Below are 18,322 nucleotides of genomic sequence, written 5' to 3' on the forward strand. Positions count from 1 at the left end.
CCGAAAAACCAAACCAACCCCCCCCCCGGGAGAAAATTTTTGTGATTTTAATATGCAAGTTATGCTTTTTGGAGCGTTCCCAGTTAAACAGAGAGCAAATCTCTCATTAAAAAGACAGCTTTAAGAGAATAAGTACACCTCAATCAGGTGGGGTCAGCTGCAGAAAATGTTCACATTATTTGACTAAAAGTTATGCATCAGTTTGGATGACCACATGACCTGTGGCTTTCAGCTTTCTATGATTATATTTAGCCTACTGTTTACAGCTGAGAATATCAGGTATTGTCCCCCCTCCATTAAATACAGTGCTGTGAAAAAGTATTTGCCCCCTTCCTGATTTCTTACTTTTTTGCAGATTTGTCACACAATGTTTTTATTTATTTGTATAATATTTTGATGGGGCAGCCATCTTGGGAAGGTTTTCACCACTGTTCCAAGCTTTCTCCATTAGTGGATAAAGGCTCTCACCATGGATCACTGGAGCCTGGATGTGAAGAGTGAAATTGAACCAGCTTTCCAAAAAAAATAAAAAGGTTTATCAAAGTTAGTTCATGATTTAACAAGAGGGGGCAATTACTTTTTCACATAGGATCAGGTAGGTTTGCATAGCTTTTTTCCCCTTAATAAATGAAATCATAATTTAAAAAGTGCATTTTATATTTACCGTACTTCGGTCATCTTTGTCTAGGCTATTAAAAGTTGTTTGATGACTAATAACAAGTTTGAGTAAGAAATCAGGAAGGGGAAAATACTTTTTCACAGCATTGTATGTAGCCTGGGGGTTGAAAATCACAGCACATAAAATGAGTGTGTATCACGTCTTTCCACATACGTTCTTCCTTCGCCTTTCAAACGGAGCAGAACCGGTCTGACAGAACACCAGCGGTAGAAGCAGGTATGAAGCTCTGTGCCGCGAACGTGCATGAAAAAACAAGCACGGCGAATGTGCGGCGCGCCGCGTGCATAACTCGCGCCCACATTGAAAGTATGTGAGCAAAAGACGCTACAGCTGAATGGCCCCGATGCACACACACACGCTTATCCAAGGCGCCTGTCATCATAGTTTTCTGCGTTCCACCGATACATCAGATAACTTCCCGCGTGTCGTTTCAAAATAAAAGCTGTCCGATATGTTTATCAAGACTCTATCACTCCCCCCCCCCCCCCCTTTGAAAAACTCCCCGGTTCTGCACGATTCACGTAAACGACCCAGTTGACCAGAAAAACGGCGATTATAGCCGAAAGGTGACTAGTTTGCAGTATCAATCAGAATTTTTGACATGTACATAGATTTTATCATCCAACACTTAGGCTACTTACATCATTACCATTACCCAGGAGACTCGGTTGCACAACAGGGCATCATCCATAAGTCATCAGGAACATTTGATCAAAAATAAAATATCTTATCATGCCTTTCTCAATCACCAGCCTCTCTCCCCCTCACTCACTCACCTCACTCCACCTCCCTCCCTCCCTCCCTCACCCAGTTTGCCTCGCTCCGTCTTCCTTCCTCACCTCCCTCCCTCACCCAACTCACCTCACTAACTCTTTAAATAAATACCTGGTTCTGTCTCTACCGTCACAGAACACAGTGGTAGGCCATATATATGTTTTTTTTTTTACATCAGTGTGAAAAGTTTCAACAATGTCCGCACATCTGCACCGTCGGTCTGTGTCTCACGTGCGTTCCATCTGACCTCAGCTCTCAGTAGAAGCTGCAGCTGCTGCAGGTGTCTGTATCTGTAGCGCTTCGGGGCTTCCTGCCCTTTCAAACGGAGCAGACCCGGACCCGGTCCGACTAAACACCGGGCTGGCGGTAGAAGGTTCATGGAGCTGTGAGCCGCGAGTGCATGAAAAAAGAGCACATCGGATGTGCGGCGCGTGACGTGCATCTACATTGACACACACATAGGCTACATCAAGGCGCCTGTCATCTCAATTTAAGTCTTCTGCAAACTTGCATTTTCCCATATTCGAAACGTTTTGCCACACGCTAAAATCCGAAGAGATTCACTAGCACTTCTATCCGCCTGACAACTATGCGCGCGAAGATGATTTTAGATTTCTAGCGGCCAATGAATACAATGAATTGATATGACGTAAATATCATTCCTTTTTTTTTTTGAAGTAGCGGCGCAAGCAAGTAATGCTTTATTTATTTTATTACGCCTATTTCATCAAAATAAAACCAGTCATTGTCCAAAAGAAAAAAAAAAAAAACCTATTCTTTAAAATTAATACCTTTGGACCAAATTTATCACTTTTTAAGGCCATTAAATTTTGCTTTTTTGATTTATCACTTTTTAATACTTTTTAAAACCCCGCGGACACCCTGTAGATGCATAGAAGTCCATTCCTCAGAGTTAGAAATAGAAACAGTTGTTGCTCAGATTGGCTGTTGACTGTTCAATGTATCAATGCATGGAAAGTTTGCTCTGTCATAGAGGACAGCAGCTTTAGTCAGTCACAGTAGTTACAGTGGATCCCAGCGATGATCCAGAGTCACAGCAAAAGAAAACATCAATAGAAACCTCTTTTTTTAATGACATAATATTAAATATTATACAAAAATGTATCAGCAAAGCATTGATTATTTGAAACCTCATTGGGAGAGGTGGGCTCTGCTGCAGGGATGGTTTCAAAGTTCTATTTTCTCCGCTGGAATCTGCTGTGAGGCCAAGGTGACTGCACCTGCCGTCCTCCACTGAGGAGCAAGCTCAAAAGATTTCAGAACCATATTTGAATATTTGATTCAACACCAGATTTTCTTTGTGAAGAATTTCTTTAACTGCATAAAACTGCTCTGTGGACAGTAGACCTCTGAGGAGGTGGGGGTGGGTGAGAGGAGGACATCAGCCACACTTATGGCCAGACAGAGAACACCATGGAGAAACACTTTGATGGTAAAGGCTCTGAAAACAGAATGCAGGAAAGCTGAGCGTAAATGGAGAAAAACTAAACTTCTAATCCACCATGACCTCTACAAACAAAGTCTTTGTAATTTTAACCATGGGCTATTCAAGGCTAGACAGCAACACTTTACTGAAATGATTAATAAGAATATCAACAACACTCGTGCTCTGTTTGCTATGGTTAATAAGCTTACAACCCCCCCAAAAGAGATAGCTTCAGAACTCTTTTCCACAGAAAAATGCAATGAATTTGCTTACTTCTTCAATGAAAAAATCAAATCCATAAGGCTAAATATCAACACAAATCAGCAAAATAATACAATGATGCAATCCCTAAAATCACCTAGGAATAAATCAACTGTAATGTCAGAGTTTAATACAGTTGACCAAAAAACCTTAGAAGAAACAGTTCAGCATCTTAAAACATCGACATGTTGTCTTGACACAATACCATCTGACTTTTTTAAAACTATTATAAGCTCTGTCCAAACAGATCTGCAGCAAATAATAAATTGCTCACTTCAATCAGGCACGTTTCCTAAACCCCTGAAAGTAGCTGCCATCAAGCCGCTCTTAAAAAAGAGAACATTGGATACTACCATTTTAACCAATTACAGACCCATCTCAAATCTTCCCTTTATAGCCAAGATCATTGAGAAAGTGGTTTTTAATCAACTCAGCAACTTCTTAAACTCCAGTGGACTCTTTGACAAATTTCAATCAGGCTTCCGACCTCACCACAGTACAGAAACAGCTCTTATTAGAGTGTTAAATGACATAAGGTTGAACACTGACTCAGGCAAGGTGTCAGTTCTGGTCATGTTGGATCTCAGTGCTGCGTTTGACACTGTGGATCACAGTATACTGCTGGACAGGTTGGAAACCTGGGCAGGACTCAGCGGGACAGTCCTAAAATGGTTCAGGTCCTACTTAGAGGAACGGAGTTATTTTGTGACCATTGGTAGTTATCAATCCGATCGAGTGGCTATGACATGTGGAGTTCCTCAGGGGTCAGTCCTTGGACCCCTTCTGTTTAACATGTATATGCTGCCTTTGGGTCAAATTCTACAGAACTCTAATGTCAACTATCATAGTTATGCAGATGACACACAGATATATCTTGCACTGTCTCCAGATGACTGCAGTCCAATAGAGTCATTATGTCACTGTTTAAAGCAAGTCAAAAATTGGATGAGCCAAAATTTCCTTCAGTTAAATCAAGAAAAAACTGAGGTCATTGTTTTTGGAAATAAAGAGAAGAGGGTTGCTGTCAGTAAACACCTTGAGTCACTGTCTTTAGAAACTAAAGACCAAGTCCGAAACCTTGGCGTGCTGATAGACTCAGATCTGACCTTCAACAGCCATATCAAATCAGTTACCAAATCAGCCTTTTATCAACTGAAGAACATATCCAGAATTAAGGGTTTTATGTCCCAAACTGATCAGGAGAAGCTGATTCATGCTTTTATCTCCAGTAGACTTGACTACTGTAACGGTCTTCTGACTGGTCTCCCCCAAAAAAGTATCAAACAGCTGCAGCTCATTCAGAACGCTGCAGCTCGAGTTTTAACCAGAACAAAGAGATCAGATCACATCACCCCGGTTCTTAAGACCTTACATTGGCTCCCAGTCAGCTACAGAATAGATTTTAAAGTTCTGCTCCTGGTTTACAAATCACTGAATGGTTTAGGTCCAGAATACATGAAAGACATGTTAGTAGAGTATAAACCCAGTAGAGCTCTGAGATCTACTGACTCAGGTCAGATAGTGGAGCTCAGAGTTCAGACCAGACATGGTGAAGCAGCATTTAGCTGTTATGCTGCTCACAAGTGGAACAAACTACCAGCAGAACTGAGATCAGCCCCAACTGTCAGCACTTTTAAATCCAGGTTAAAAACATTTCTCTTTTCACATGCTTATAGCTGAGAACTTTAAACTTATCTATTTTTTTTTTTTTTTTTTCTTTTACTTTTATTTGCTCTTGCTTTTAACTCTGTCTTATGCTTCTTTTTTTTAATGTTTTGTCTTTATGTAAAGCACATTGAGTTGCCTTGGTATGAAATGCGCTATATAAATAAAGATGCCTTGCCTTGCCTTGCCTTATGTCATTTATGGACAACACCTCTCAGCAGCAGACCGCTACATTATTCCTATTCAAACTGTGTATAGTATGTATATAGTGTATTTACATATATATTTTACCACATTGTTTTTATAGTTTCATAAATGTATTATTGTACTCTTATTATTTCAGTTTCTTGTCTCTCGTTTTCTACCTTGTATGCTGTTGATTGGAAATGTCCCCACAGAGGGACGAACAAACATCACCATCTTATGTTGAGATGGTTGAAATTGTGAAGTATCACATTCAGTCTTCAACAGACAAAGACCCCTGGTACAGTAATAAGCTACTATAGGTGCATGTAGGTGAGTGTGTGTTTGTGTGAAGCACATACAGGCAGAGACGTGTGACCTGAGACTGAGGATGTGAAACATCAGATGAAAGCAAACTGAGAGGAAACTGTAACCCGCACACTCACAGACGAAGACACACACTGACCGAGACAAATGTGCACAGACTCACCTACACTCTATCTTCACTGTCATCTTAGTGTTCAGATCATTTATATACATGAACTAAGAGATGTATGACTCCAGCATTCCTTTTGAAAATGAGGCATGTTTCTGTGTGTCCGGGCCTCTTGGTGAGGGCTAATCTGTTTGTACGTGCTCTGAAAGGTCACAAGTGAACAGGATTAAGGTTCAAATCATCTGAACTTGGAGAGCAGTGGTGAGCTTTTAATCTGGACTGGGCACCACATTATACTCAGAGTTCTGAGATTTCTACAGACTCATTTCCATACCAGTGTTCTTCAGTGTTAAAGCTCCATACAGTATAAAGGTAGATGTGTGTATTAAAGCTCCATACAATATAAAGTATCTACGTCCATGTGCAGTGTGATTATAAAGCAGCTCTAGGTTCTATTAATACTGTGAAAGTATCAAAACCTCAGCCCACAAAGAAATGCACACAGCCTGTATTCAGAAACTGATACATAAAACCAGTCGTGAGCCCTTCTGTAACTTTGTGATGTCACAGCAAACCACAAGCCCTGCCCACCTGGAGCCGCCAAACAAACTTGTGGGATTTGTTTTTTCTGCTATATTTCTATTGGATCACTCCGAAAACTGTCAACTGTCAATTAAAAGAGAGCTTCAGAGCCTCCTCTGTTCTGATTGGCTGACAGTTCAGCTGCAGAGAGTAGCTGAGAGAGGATGTAAAACTAGGTTTTAGTTTTTTTTTAAAACCACATCTCATTGACACTAAATGAAACACTGGAGTGTACAATTTCAATGCATAAAATAAATAGAAATGACATACAATCTGAAATTGGCTAAATTGTATTTTAATTTGTGACCAATCTGATTAGTGAATTCATCTTTTGTGAAAAAGATGAAGAATCTGGCCAGACATTTGCCAATTATGACTTTTTAAAATAAATAAATCTAGCCTAAACCCTGTGTTGGCCTCTGTCTCTCTACCATCTTCAGTTACTGATGTTTTCTGTTAGATGATGCTGTATTTGCATCATTACAACAAACAGCACTTCACAGTCTCATCTTTAATATTCAGTTCTAGCATCTTTTAGAAAAATAGAGGAAAATATTGGTTGTAAGTAAAATATATTTCCTTGAGAAATCTACTTTATTGGCACATTTTTTCAGCCCTGAGTAACGTCTGCAGGTCTTTCCTCTCTAGCTGCAAAAACCCAGGGCAATAAAAACAGTCTGCAGAGCACTGGCTGCACCACTTACTGCTGCTGCTTAATATTGCTTTGAGCAGAGTAATAAGTGAAGGTGACTCAGTTGAGTGCATCATCAACAGCTCTCTCAGCTCAGATCGTCTCTTGTCTGGATGATGCTGTTGGTTTGTAGAGTGGGAGTGAGACACAGGTTCATTATAGACAAATAACAAAGGGCAGTGTCCCAGTAAGCCATGACAGTGAGCCAGTGTGAGACAGTTGTTTTTAATGTATAAGCAACATGTGTGAGTCTGTGGTCTCTGGGATATGCCTGTGATGCTGTGTGTCCCTTATGTGTTCTTGTAACACAACATTGCAGCAGCAGACATGACACCTGTGCTCGCGCTGCGGCGGCTGCGAACTCAAGTGTTGACTCAAGGACTTTTAGATGAAATGTTCCCTGACTCAGAGCAGAAATTGTTAATAGTGAGGAAGTCGCTGTGTGTCGCACTTCAACACAAGTCACACTTGAACCTCCCATGGGATTTTACAGTGTTACTAGAAAAAAAACATGAGGCTAGGCAAAACATCTGGATGTGGAAATATAATGGAACTACATTTCCCATGATACACTCGACATAACAACCTCTTTTTCATTCATTATGTATGACTGCACCAGCTTATGTAAAACCAACTTTTGCTCTTTTACATTGTTTTGTTGTTTTAAAGCAAAGGAACACAACTAAACAAACGGCAGTTTGACAAAGCATGAGGATGCATACATGCACACAACCCAAAGTGTGAATAGAAGTCCCTGTGTCTGGCAAAAGAAACATAAAACATATAAACCACAGTGCGTGACCTTTGCACAACAGGCTCAGATGAGACCATCATCACCACCTAACATAACTGTGTCCTGTCTTTGTGCTATGCTAATACCTGGTCTTAAAGGAGACATATTATGCCCCCGTTCCACAAATTAAAATAGTTCCAAGGTGTCTTAAATACATGTCTGTGACATGCTTTGGTCAAAATACCTCAAGGATCAAACATCACAGCTCTTTTCATCCTCTCAAAACAGCCCTGTTCAGAACGGCTGGTTTCAGTGTCTGTCCCTTTAAATGCAAATGACCACTGCTTGCCCCGCCCCTTCTACTGCTACCAGTTAGGGGTGGGATTATGCAAATTCGAATCCTAGTTACATCACTGGAAGACCACTGAGGGAACAGCTCATAAAACCACATGGATTTCAACCTAGAGAGTCTGCTCTGCACATTGCAGATTTTTTTGTCAATTCTCACATTTTGGGGCCAGAAGGCAAAACAAACACCTAAATGTTAAAGAGCCTTAAAAAAGTAAAGATGTCCCCTTTAACTTTGAATGTACCATATGGAAATGAGGGTGTGTGTTCTCTAGAAATTCAGTGTGTGTGTGTGTGTGCTTCTGTTACCTGTCTGCCAGGTGGACTGGCTGGTGTATGAAAGGGCGTGATGGGCGTGGAGGTCGGCGTGGAAACGGGCCTTGTGTTCCCATTGGTCAGGCTGGTGGAGGTCTTGGTGGCCATGGTGATGTTGCTGTGCGTTGCGGAAGAGGAGGAGGAGGCGATGAGGGAGGCGGAGGACGTGGGGGCGAGAGAGGAAGAGGAGGAGGAGGCGGGCGACGCTTTGGAGAGGCCGCCCGGCGAGGGGAGGATGGGCCGCGAGTACGTGCGGAGGGTGGGGGCCGCGGTGGAGGTGAGCTTAGGGGGGGCCGGGACCAGCATGTGGGGAGATGCTGATGCTGCTGCCGCCGCCGCCTTGGGGCCGTGGGTGGCGGACACGGAGGGGGCGGGGGTGAGCGGGGGAGGAGGGGAGGAGGTAGTGGGGGTCAGCACGGGCGCGGGGGAGTCCAGGAGCATGGGGTTGGGGGTGAGGCGGGGAGGGGTGGGGGTGGCCGGGGTGGAGGGGTCGGGAGTGGTGGCGGAGGTCTGAGGGCTGGTCCCATTGGTGGCCTCTCCGTGGTCTGAAGAGGTCTGTCCAACCAGCTCCCTGTCCATCCTTCAACACTGTAGCACTGCAGGCACACACACACATAGATAGATGTCATTTCTTTTCTTTTTTTCATTTTATTTCTTTATTGAACATGTAAAGAGTAAAAACAAAACAAACAAAATAACAAAAATAAAAACAATGAATAAATGTATATTAAAAGAATAGTTCACCCAAAATTGAAATTTCACTCATTGTCTCCTCCCCCTCATGTGGACTAAGTGCTGGGAGAAGTTTCAGAGTCCTCCGTGGCTTCTCTGAGTTACAGGGGGTCTCGGCGTAGCAGTGAATGTCCATATAACGGTTGCAAATGGATACCAACTGTCTTCGTAACAAAAAGACACACCAAAAAACATCAAAATACCTCCATGCTGCTCCTCTTCCTGGTCAGGAAGAGGAGCTTCCGCTACAAACAAGCTTGAAATATAGACTTATTTAATTTTTTTTGGAACAATTTCCCATTTTGGGGCTTCAATACAAGACAGACATTACATACGAGCAGCATGGAGGTATTTGGATGTTTTTTGGTGTGTCTTTTTCTACGAAGAAAAGTGGTATCCATTTGCAACCGTCATATGGACATGCAGTGCTGCACGGACCCCCCTGTAACTCAGAGAAGCCACGGAGGACTCTGACACTTCTCCCAGCCCTTAGTCGACATGAGGGGGAGTAGATTTCAATTTTGAGTGAACTATCCCTTTAAAAATCATCATCTCTAAAGAAGATGCCTGTCATGTTCAAAAGGGGTAAGAAGAAGTTCAAAACTTTTCTGGTCCTACCCCCTCCTGCTATTCATATAATACTAATGAAAATAAATAAGTTATGAAAAACAGTCATAGTAAAATATATATTCCAGATAATTTGTACAGTCCATAAAATAAAGAACAAAAGAACAAAAACACTAGTCCATCTCATAGGAACTCAGTATTTTGTTTCTAAATAATCTCTTTAATTTAGCTAAATTGCAACACGTTTTCAGCTCATCGCTGCAGTTGTTCCACAGATTCACTCCTTTTGTTGTGACAGTGACGTTTCATGTTTGTCCTTACTGGTGGTTTAGCCTATTCCTCTCAAGTTGTGCTTACTTTCTCTCAGTTGAAACAACCCTTGGATACTGCTAGGTAATTGTTATTTTTAATTACTTTATACATGATTTGAATAGTTTTAAGGTCAACCAGATCGTGGAATTTTAATGTTTTTAATTAGATAAAAGTAGATTTGTAGATTCCCTGAAGGGGGTTTTATTAACAATTCTTATTGCTCTTTTTTGGAGCAAAAAGATTGGCTCTATATTGGTTTTATATGTGTTCCCCCACACTTCCACACACTAGATAGATAGATAGATAGATAGATAGATAGATAGATAGATAGATAGATAGATAGATAGATAGATAGATAGATAGATAGATAGATAGATAGATAGATAGATAGATAGATAGATAAAAATTATAATAATTTATTTCTGTCTCTGTTGTTGCCTGTGGTCCAGGGAATAACTCATTAAATCTGGAGCTGATCAGGATCATTTACTATGAATGGGTTTTCTCTGAAGTCTGGTGTTGGCCTCAGCGGACTCTTGCGCCCTCTGAGTGGGCTTATAGTGTAATCATTTCCTAAGACATTTCCTAGAAACAACGATGTGATCTGGCACAAATATCCAACAAAGGTTCACGTTATCTTGGTCAGAGTTTAGTTACGTTGAATCCAGAAGCAGCTGGTGATGCTCAGATTTGAGTTTTTAGTTTCATTCTAGTTTTTTCCAGTTGATTATTGTCCTCCAGTGAATTTCCATGAGTGAAATGGCTTCATTTTAATTTACAATTAGAGACTTTATTTTGCATGTGAATCCATTGGCGTGCACGGTTGAAAAACGCGTGCTAAAGTGCCCCCTGGGAGCCAAAACGTGTGCTAAAGTGCCCTCTTCAGTGGCCAGGACGCGTTATATGTGCCCTTTTTTTTTCCTTTTCACCCCTGCCCTTCAAAAAGTCTGTGCACGCCACTGTGTGAATCTGAATGAAAGTGTTGGGGTTGTGTTATCTTAGCCTTCACAAATCACTGGAGATGTACCAACGGACAAGTCTGTATTTAGTAAGTAGCACCAGATCCTATGGTTCCTCCCATGAGAATATCTGTTCATAAAGTGGAAGTTACAGACTGTTAGAAAAAAGCGGTACTGAGTTTCCTGGAAAGAGCTGCTCTGTCAAGGCGTGAAAAACACCTGAGTTCAGAGCTAACTATGATGAATCAAGAACAGTATTTCTAAAATCCTGTTTGACATCTTTAGAAAGAGTTTTCCTCCAGCCACGAGGAGCAACAATAAGAAAAAAGCCAAAAAAATCCTTAAAACAAATATTATGTCTGACTAAGCTGAACGTCGATCCACACCTGAGGATAAAAACTAAAACCTGAACATAAAATATAGTTTTCTCTGCAGCGGTTTGATGGACAGTAAGTGGAAGGTCTGGTTAGTTTGGAGGAGAGGAGAATGTGGCAGCTGCAGCTTCATCTCCACCACCGATCAGACTGCAGTGAGAGTTTTACACCACAACACTGACTGTAATTTCACTCTGAGCACTGACAGACACATGACGCCGCTACTATCAAACTTCAGCCGTATGTTTTGGATTGGAGCCATGGCAGCGGCTGACCTGACCCCAAACTGTAAAGAAAACAGAAAACTCATCCTGCAGGCAGCTACAGTGGGAGTGTGGTTCTCCGGCTGAGTATAGAATCACATCAGGAAGCTTTTTATCCCCTCGTCTCCCTACAGTCATCTGATCAGAACATATATTTACATTTTTTGGACAAAAACCAGGGAAAACAACTGATTTAACTGGTGTAGTGATCTTTTTTCTCTTTGCACTCCGCAAAGAAACCTGTGACAGGAAAGAAATTTACAAAGGAAAAGTCAGGCAGCAACATTAACATTATTAATATAATTCACCCATGAAACATTTGTTAATGACTGATATAGCCTACAACATTGTTTCAAAGGTTCCTCTTGACCTTTAGAAAATGAAGTTATTCTGTAAAGGTCAAGGGTTTAAAGATGCGTGGATCAACAGATTTCCAAACCTTTGAGATACATAAACCATCCCCAAACATGAGAGCTTTCTGTTACAGCATCCTCTGAGCAACTGCAAAGACCCAGCTCATAAACCACCAGCTGTAAATCTCCTCCCAGTATGAAACCAAATGTGACTACCGCAGAGAGGCAAATCAGTCACTTCTTCAGCTTTCTTTTGGACTCATATAGGCTACACGATGGATCACTTTGAGCTTTACGACACAATTATAACATTCTTACGTGTTGCTACAGCAAATGTGGTGCACCATATTATCAGAAAAACACTCAACGATGCATAGTTTTGTAGATCAGCGACTTTAGTGCAAAACTAAAAGGCAACACAAATAGGCCTACTGTAGTACTTAAAGGTCCCATACAGTATATAGGTATAAAGCAGCTCTAGGTTCTATATTAATACTGTGAAAGTATCAAAGCCTCAGTCCACAGAGAAATGCACACAGCCTGTATTCACAAACTGAGCCTTAAAACCAGCCGTCAGGACTTCTGTAACTTTGTGATGTCACAACAAAGCAGTCACCAAGACCCACCGACATGTCTCCTGTTGCCTGAATGTTTTTATTCAATCACTCAGAAAACAATTAGCCAATCAGAGATACTCAGAGCCTCCCCTCTGCTGATTGGCGGACTGACCTGTTGTTATAGAGCTCAGTAAAGACGCATAACAGAGGAAATGTGAAACCACACCAAGTTTGCTTGTGGGAAGAAACTAATGATCACTTTCATTATTGAATAATTAGAGCCTTAATTCATTTATAAATGGTTATGTAGGATATAACTTGACTACAAATCCAAAAACGTGTTTCCAAGCCACACAATGGCACCTTCAAGCATCTTAAGGTGGAATAATAAGAAAATACAAGCTAAAGCTAGTGCATTTATGTCACCTGAGTTAGTTCTCGAACTATTAATCAATAATCCTAGGCTAATCGATCAACAGAACAGTTGTTTCAGGACTTGGATCAATGTATGGAATCTAAACAGTTCGAATCAGCCACCGTGGGGTAAAAGGAGGAGCAGCCTGATGTCCCTTCACTCCCAAGTTTCCAGAGCAGTTCGGCTGCAGACATGTGGAGGTGGCCGGGTGGACAGCAGGAGGAGTGTGCAGGTCTGCAGCCTCAACTCAGCTCAATCCACGCAACATCACCGCGCAGGCAGGTGCCACTCCACGCACAGTGGGCAGATGCTGACATCTGGCCCGCAGGCTGGAGCCTACACGCTGAACGCACCAGCCTCACACTTTTTTCATTGTGGCATACGATGACGGTGATAGTAGCCTAAAAGCCACAGTGCACACAGCCAGGCCAGGAGATCATGCATGTGACTATTAAAAAAAAAAAAAAAAAAGATGGAGACAGGCCTTCACAGCGGACAAGTCTCACGATAATAACATTTTGGGGATTTGTCATGACCACGTTCTGCGTAAAGCTCCCCGGCCACCTACCTCTGAAATCGGTGTCGTCCTGTAGGTTATTCCCGGTGTCTTCCATCCGAAAGTGGGAGCATGTTTATAAAGTCCGCGGCTGTGTTATCTGATCAACGGGTCTGGGTTTCTCAGCAGGGTCGACAGGCTGAAATGGGCGTGTATGAATCCTCACTTCCTCGTCTGACAGCGTAAGAGCCGCTGTGAAGAGCGTCACCCTCCCTCCCTCCCTCCCCCAGACAATAATTCCAGCAGCAGCCTCACCTCAGATTGTCTGAGCCCCGAACTGAGCCGCAAAACGCAAAGTTGCAAAGCAAAAACCAGGCCCCGTTTATGATGTGCAAGGGGTTGTGTGTGCGTATGTGTGTGTCGCACTTTGTTTAAGGCTTCATCACAGCCCGGGCTTTTTTTGTTTTTTTGTTTTGTTTTGTTCCGGCGGAGCAGTCAGTCCGTAAATCCAGCATCCAGAGGGGGGATCCGCGTGGCCGCCGTCCTCCGGTGCTCCACCACCGTCACACCTGCCGGGTCTGCGGTGGGAATCAGCCCGGCTCTGGGCCACCGTGTAGCGGCTGCGAGGGGCCTGCTCGGTCCGCTAGTGGAGAAATGCAATGGAAGGCAGTTTCTCACAGGGCGACACAGGCGAGACAGCACCACTCAGAGCTCAGGAGGACCACGAAGACTGATACACGACTAGAGCTGCACCGTGCGCACTGTGCGTGCAGCGGTGAGACAGTGTCCGCACTGAGCAGCACCACTGTTACTGAGCTGGACCAGGTGTCCACAGAATCCACACAGCAGCATAGGAAAAAACAACAATGCTGCATTCATCACTCTACAATTTACAATTTGAGAGTGTGGTTGTTATTGCATCGTTTTAACTGATGGTAAAGTGCAAACACCTGCTTAACGGTTACTGTAATAGTTAAACAACAGCGACACATCATTACATCAAACCCACTGTCATATAAATGCCTATAGACTAGGCCTATTCTTTTAGTTTGTATTGTTGTGCATTGTTCTGATCTATTTAGTTTGGCTCAACATAATCTCTCTTCCCTCAGGATCCCCAGGTACAACCTTCTCTGCCCCCACCAAGCCTCTCTGCCTCCTTCCCATCCCATGAACCAGTCTGCCATCCAGTCCTCCCATTATGCTGGCCTTCCCTCCCTGACTTTCCGCCCACCAGAAGTTGCCTTCATCAGCTCTTGTTAACATTTCATGTTTCCCACATTCTGTGTTACATGTATTGCATCTTGCTTTTATTCTGAAGCACATTGAGTTTATGCTTGCCATATGAAATGTGCTATATAAATAAATTGACATTGACAAACTGTTTTCTTGTCTGCAACAACATCTATTGCACGTCTGTCCGTCCTGGGTGAGGGATCCCTCCTCTGTTGCTCATCCTGAGGTTTCTCAAATTTTTCCCTGTTAAAAGGGTTTTCTATGGAGTTTTTCCTCAGTGGATGTGAGGGTCTAAGGGCAGAGGATGTTGTTATGATGCCATGTAAAGCCCTTTGAGACAAACTGTTTGTAAAAACGGGCTATACAAATAAAATTGCCTTGCCTTGCCTTCCTTTCCCTCTTAACATGAACTCTCTTTCCTCAGGATCCCCTCTTACAGCTTTCTCTTCATCCACCAGCCCTCTCTCCTCCTCTTCCCCTTAAACCCCCACTGGACTGTAGGACATAACTCCTCCACAGGGCTCTGGACATTTATCTATCTCAAGCAATCTGCCTGGTAAAATAAAGGTTTAAAAAAGTGGAGTAAAAAGTAGTTACAGTAGCCTACTTGCATCTTGCAGTGTGAAGGTGCATGATTGTAACAGCGTCACGTTCACCAATGAGAGATATGTGATCAATATTGTGTCCACTCCCTCCCTAACCATGAACGCGAGTTTGCATGGTATAAGAGGTGTGTCGGTTTTAGGTAGGAAACTAAACTTTTGGACCAAGTCTATAGATAGATACCTATAGATAGGTAGTTTGAAGATTAAAGAGCAGAGTAGTTAAACAATTGCTGACATGGGTGGGGATGGTTGTAACACCTTTTACCTCTTTATTAAGTGTCCATCATCTTTCCTGGAATTGTACGTGGACTATGATCTGCTTCTGACCTCATGCTGAAGGTTTCCATTCATACGTGTTCACCATTCATCAACATTATCAGAATATGTTCTTTAAGAAAGCTCCTAGGCTCTATAGGATCCACACCACTGACACTGATCTTTATTAAGCCATCAGTGATGAGTTCTTTTTGTTCATAGTGTTCAATAGCTGTCATAATTTACCCCAGGTTGTGTTACAACATACCCTTGTAGTGGGGTAGGTTGTAACAGTGGCACTCCTTGCATTTGATAGCCAATAATGAATTCTGTTACGTAGTTTAAGTTTATGGCACTGCTATTTGTAGTGGACACACAAGGGGACTTTGTGTCCAAATTTGAGAGCCCTATGAACACTTATACACAAGTCATATAGGAGCTGAGACAAAAAGTGTTACAATCATCCCCGGTGTCATCTTGGACATACTGGATTTTTATATATATGACCTAGGAAGTATTCTGATTCCTAACTGCGAAGAAGTATACCAAATAGACTTTAGTCCAGACTTCAAAGTATTATCAGCAAAACCTCAGGCCTACTACTTATCAAAAGTAAAAACACCCTAACATTCTGTTGAAGAATTACTATGTGAGCAGAATTTTTAAGTTAGCCGTCCCAGCTGTGGTCAGTTATGAATTGGTTTCAATATTCAATATTTATATTATATTCATGAAAAGGCATAAACAAAGTGACCAAATAACTCCACCTGTCAGATGTAGTTGATAGGTCTACAACACAGGGATCTATGTTAAAATTGATTGTTGATCTCACACCACACACTTTGACATGTCATCACATAGAGTACTATGGACTTCAGGTCAAGCCTCGTGACCTTTTGACAATGTAACTTCCTGTTTGTTAGGATCTAATATTCCTACAAGAGCTGTCAGTGGATGGACTGTTGTCAACACTTCATACACACAAAAGCTATACCAAAAAGTTTAAATCTGCTCTTCTACTAAAACCCAACACTATTATTTAAAATGTTTTAGAAATGTTGTATCCTTGCTTCCGATGTGTCTGTTCCCTTTAAAACACTTTGCACATCTTTTAAAAGTTGCCTATAATCTGACAGCATGTGGTCATGAGACCGGGCCAGAGTTGCGTGTCAGTAATCGGATGAGCCTCTGTCATTAGACTGGACTTGGCTCTGTCCAGCTCATCACCCACTGACAAGTACTCTGCTGCGTCACTGCTTTTAATCTGCAGAAAGCTCCACACAGACAAGCACTACCATACCGGAAACCAAGAGCTCTACCTTCAAAATAAAATGCAGATTGTAAACTATCTTTCAAGTTAGATCTGAATCCATTAAAAAAACTTTTGATAAGTTTTGTCAGCACAGCAAGTGGTGTATCTGCGGGTGTCAAGGTCTCCTGACACTCATTGGGCACAAGAAGGAACACTGATTGTTGAGTATAGTTCCTCCCTTTGCTCTGAAAAAACTTAGCTCAGTGAGAATCAGAAGATCTGGAAATGGATCTTGAAAGTGAAGGAGGTTGACCAGAAGTCCTCCAGAAGAAAACAACATCCTCAAAGAAATTCACAAGAAAATAAACTAGAAAATGACCATTTCCAGTGGCAGCAATGAGAAAATCCTCCCTGGTGGAGAAGAGATGAAAGGTGCTTAGCTTCACCAGACCAAAAATAAACCCACCTCTCAGAGACTAATAAATCCACAGAAAACTTTATCAAGTCTCTGCAGCAGAGGAGCAAAGAGAAGGAAGTGGTGGGAGACCTGCATGAAGACCTGGGAAAGAGAGCAAAGGTCAACAAAAAAAGAAGAAGTGGTTAAGAATGTTTTTTGTCATGGTCAGCAAACAGGAAATAGAAACATTTTTGTTTAGGCTACTTGTAAGGGTCAAATGGGGGAAGTCTTAACCCTCAAACAGCTTTTTGATACTTACTATAGTGTCTCTTTCACAGGCATTTAGCCTTCACTGTTGCTGCTTTAATACTCTGGTTGACTTTCATCCTGCATAATCCATTATAGTACAGAGAAGTGCAGTTTTATACGACTATGCCTCACATCACACATAACAAGCGGGGAAGCACAGCCTTATGCATGCACAGATGAGCTGTGGTTCTACACAGGTTTGTGTTTCATGTCATGGATTCTACAGAATGTTGGAAAAGACTCTGCTCCATGTTGACATGAGTACTATAGTGCATGGATCAGTGAGTTACACATTCAATATGTAAACTTTCTGTTCTACTGCCAGGGGTGTATCTAGACACTCTGGAGGCCCCAGGCAAGAGGCACCCCATCACCATCACCCACCCCCAAGGCCAACATAATTTACCGTTAAAGGGGCTACGAGGACTTTTGGAAAGCGGAAGTGTTTTCACACTACATTTCCCATGAGGGGAAGACGATCAGATACCGCCGTAGTTCCAACCATAAACGATGCCAACTAGTGATCCTCCCGGGCAGCGTCCAGGAAACCAGGAAATGCTGGGCGAGTTGACCACTAAATACTAATATCAAAATAACTATAAAGATAAATTATCTAAAATGGACACGTGGGTAATGTAGATTGACTCTTTTATAACCAAAAGCAAACTTCTCGGGGTAATTCGAAACCATTGATCATTCATTTTGCTGTAGGCTAATGATGCTTCATGTTAACATTTAGGCTATACCAGAAAATAGGTGTTTGGACAGGACGAAGCTGACCTAGGCTACTGACAGCAGATTTGATGTTGATACCTATCAATGTTAGCATTTGACAACAAATGCATTATTCTAATGCTAATGGGAGAAATGACCGTAACATTGGCGTCGGTATCACTAACCTGATAACATTGTTCATATGTTGTTGTTTTTTTTAATGAAGTCGTTGTAAAGTTTTATTTTGAAAGTCTGTACCGGATGCAGTATTCCAGTTGATTCGACTTGACTCTGGCGTTGATAAAGTGAAAGCTCCATAGCAACCGAGTCACCACAGAGGAAAAGTTGAGATTTTGTGTTTTAATGTGAAACAGAGGAGAAGAGCAGGAGAAGATGCTGCGGAGGCTGCAAC

General features: G+C 42.1%; 1 protein-coding gene across 2 annotated transcripts in view; it reads right to left on the reverse strand.

Moving 5' to 3' along the window:
• Nucleotides 1–13,886, reverse strand: part of phc3b (polyhomeotic homolog 3b) — a 34,969-nt gene extending 21,083 nt beyond the window's left edge. The window contains exons 1-2 of one of the 2 annotated variants that reach the window (XM_085762655.1): nucleotides 13,215–13,886; nucleotides 8,109–8,710 (exon numbers count right to left, since the gene is read on the reverse strand). In XM_085762655.1, coding sequence (XP_085618781.1) covers nucleotides 8,109–8,693 — 585 coding nt within the window. In that variant the 5' untranslated portion in view covers nucleotides 8,694–8,710; nucleotides 13,215–13,886. The remainder of the gene's footprint in view (nucleotides 1–8,108; nucleotides 8,711–13,214) is intronic. The other variant, XM_085762656.1, reaches the window with a different exon arrangement.
• Between the last annotated feature and the right edge of the window lie 4,436 nt (nucleotides 13,887–18,322).

Source organism: Trachurus japonicus, chromosome 20 (assembly GCF_045865225.1).
Source record: "Trachurus japonicus isolate A0001 chromosome 20, Traja_1.0".
NCBI classification, from domain to species: Eukaryota; Metazoa; Chordata; class Actinopteri; order Carangiformes; family Carangidae; genus Trachurus; species Trachurus japonicus.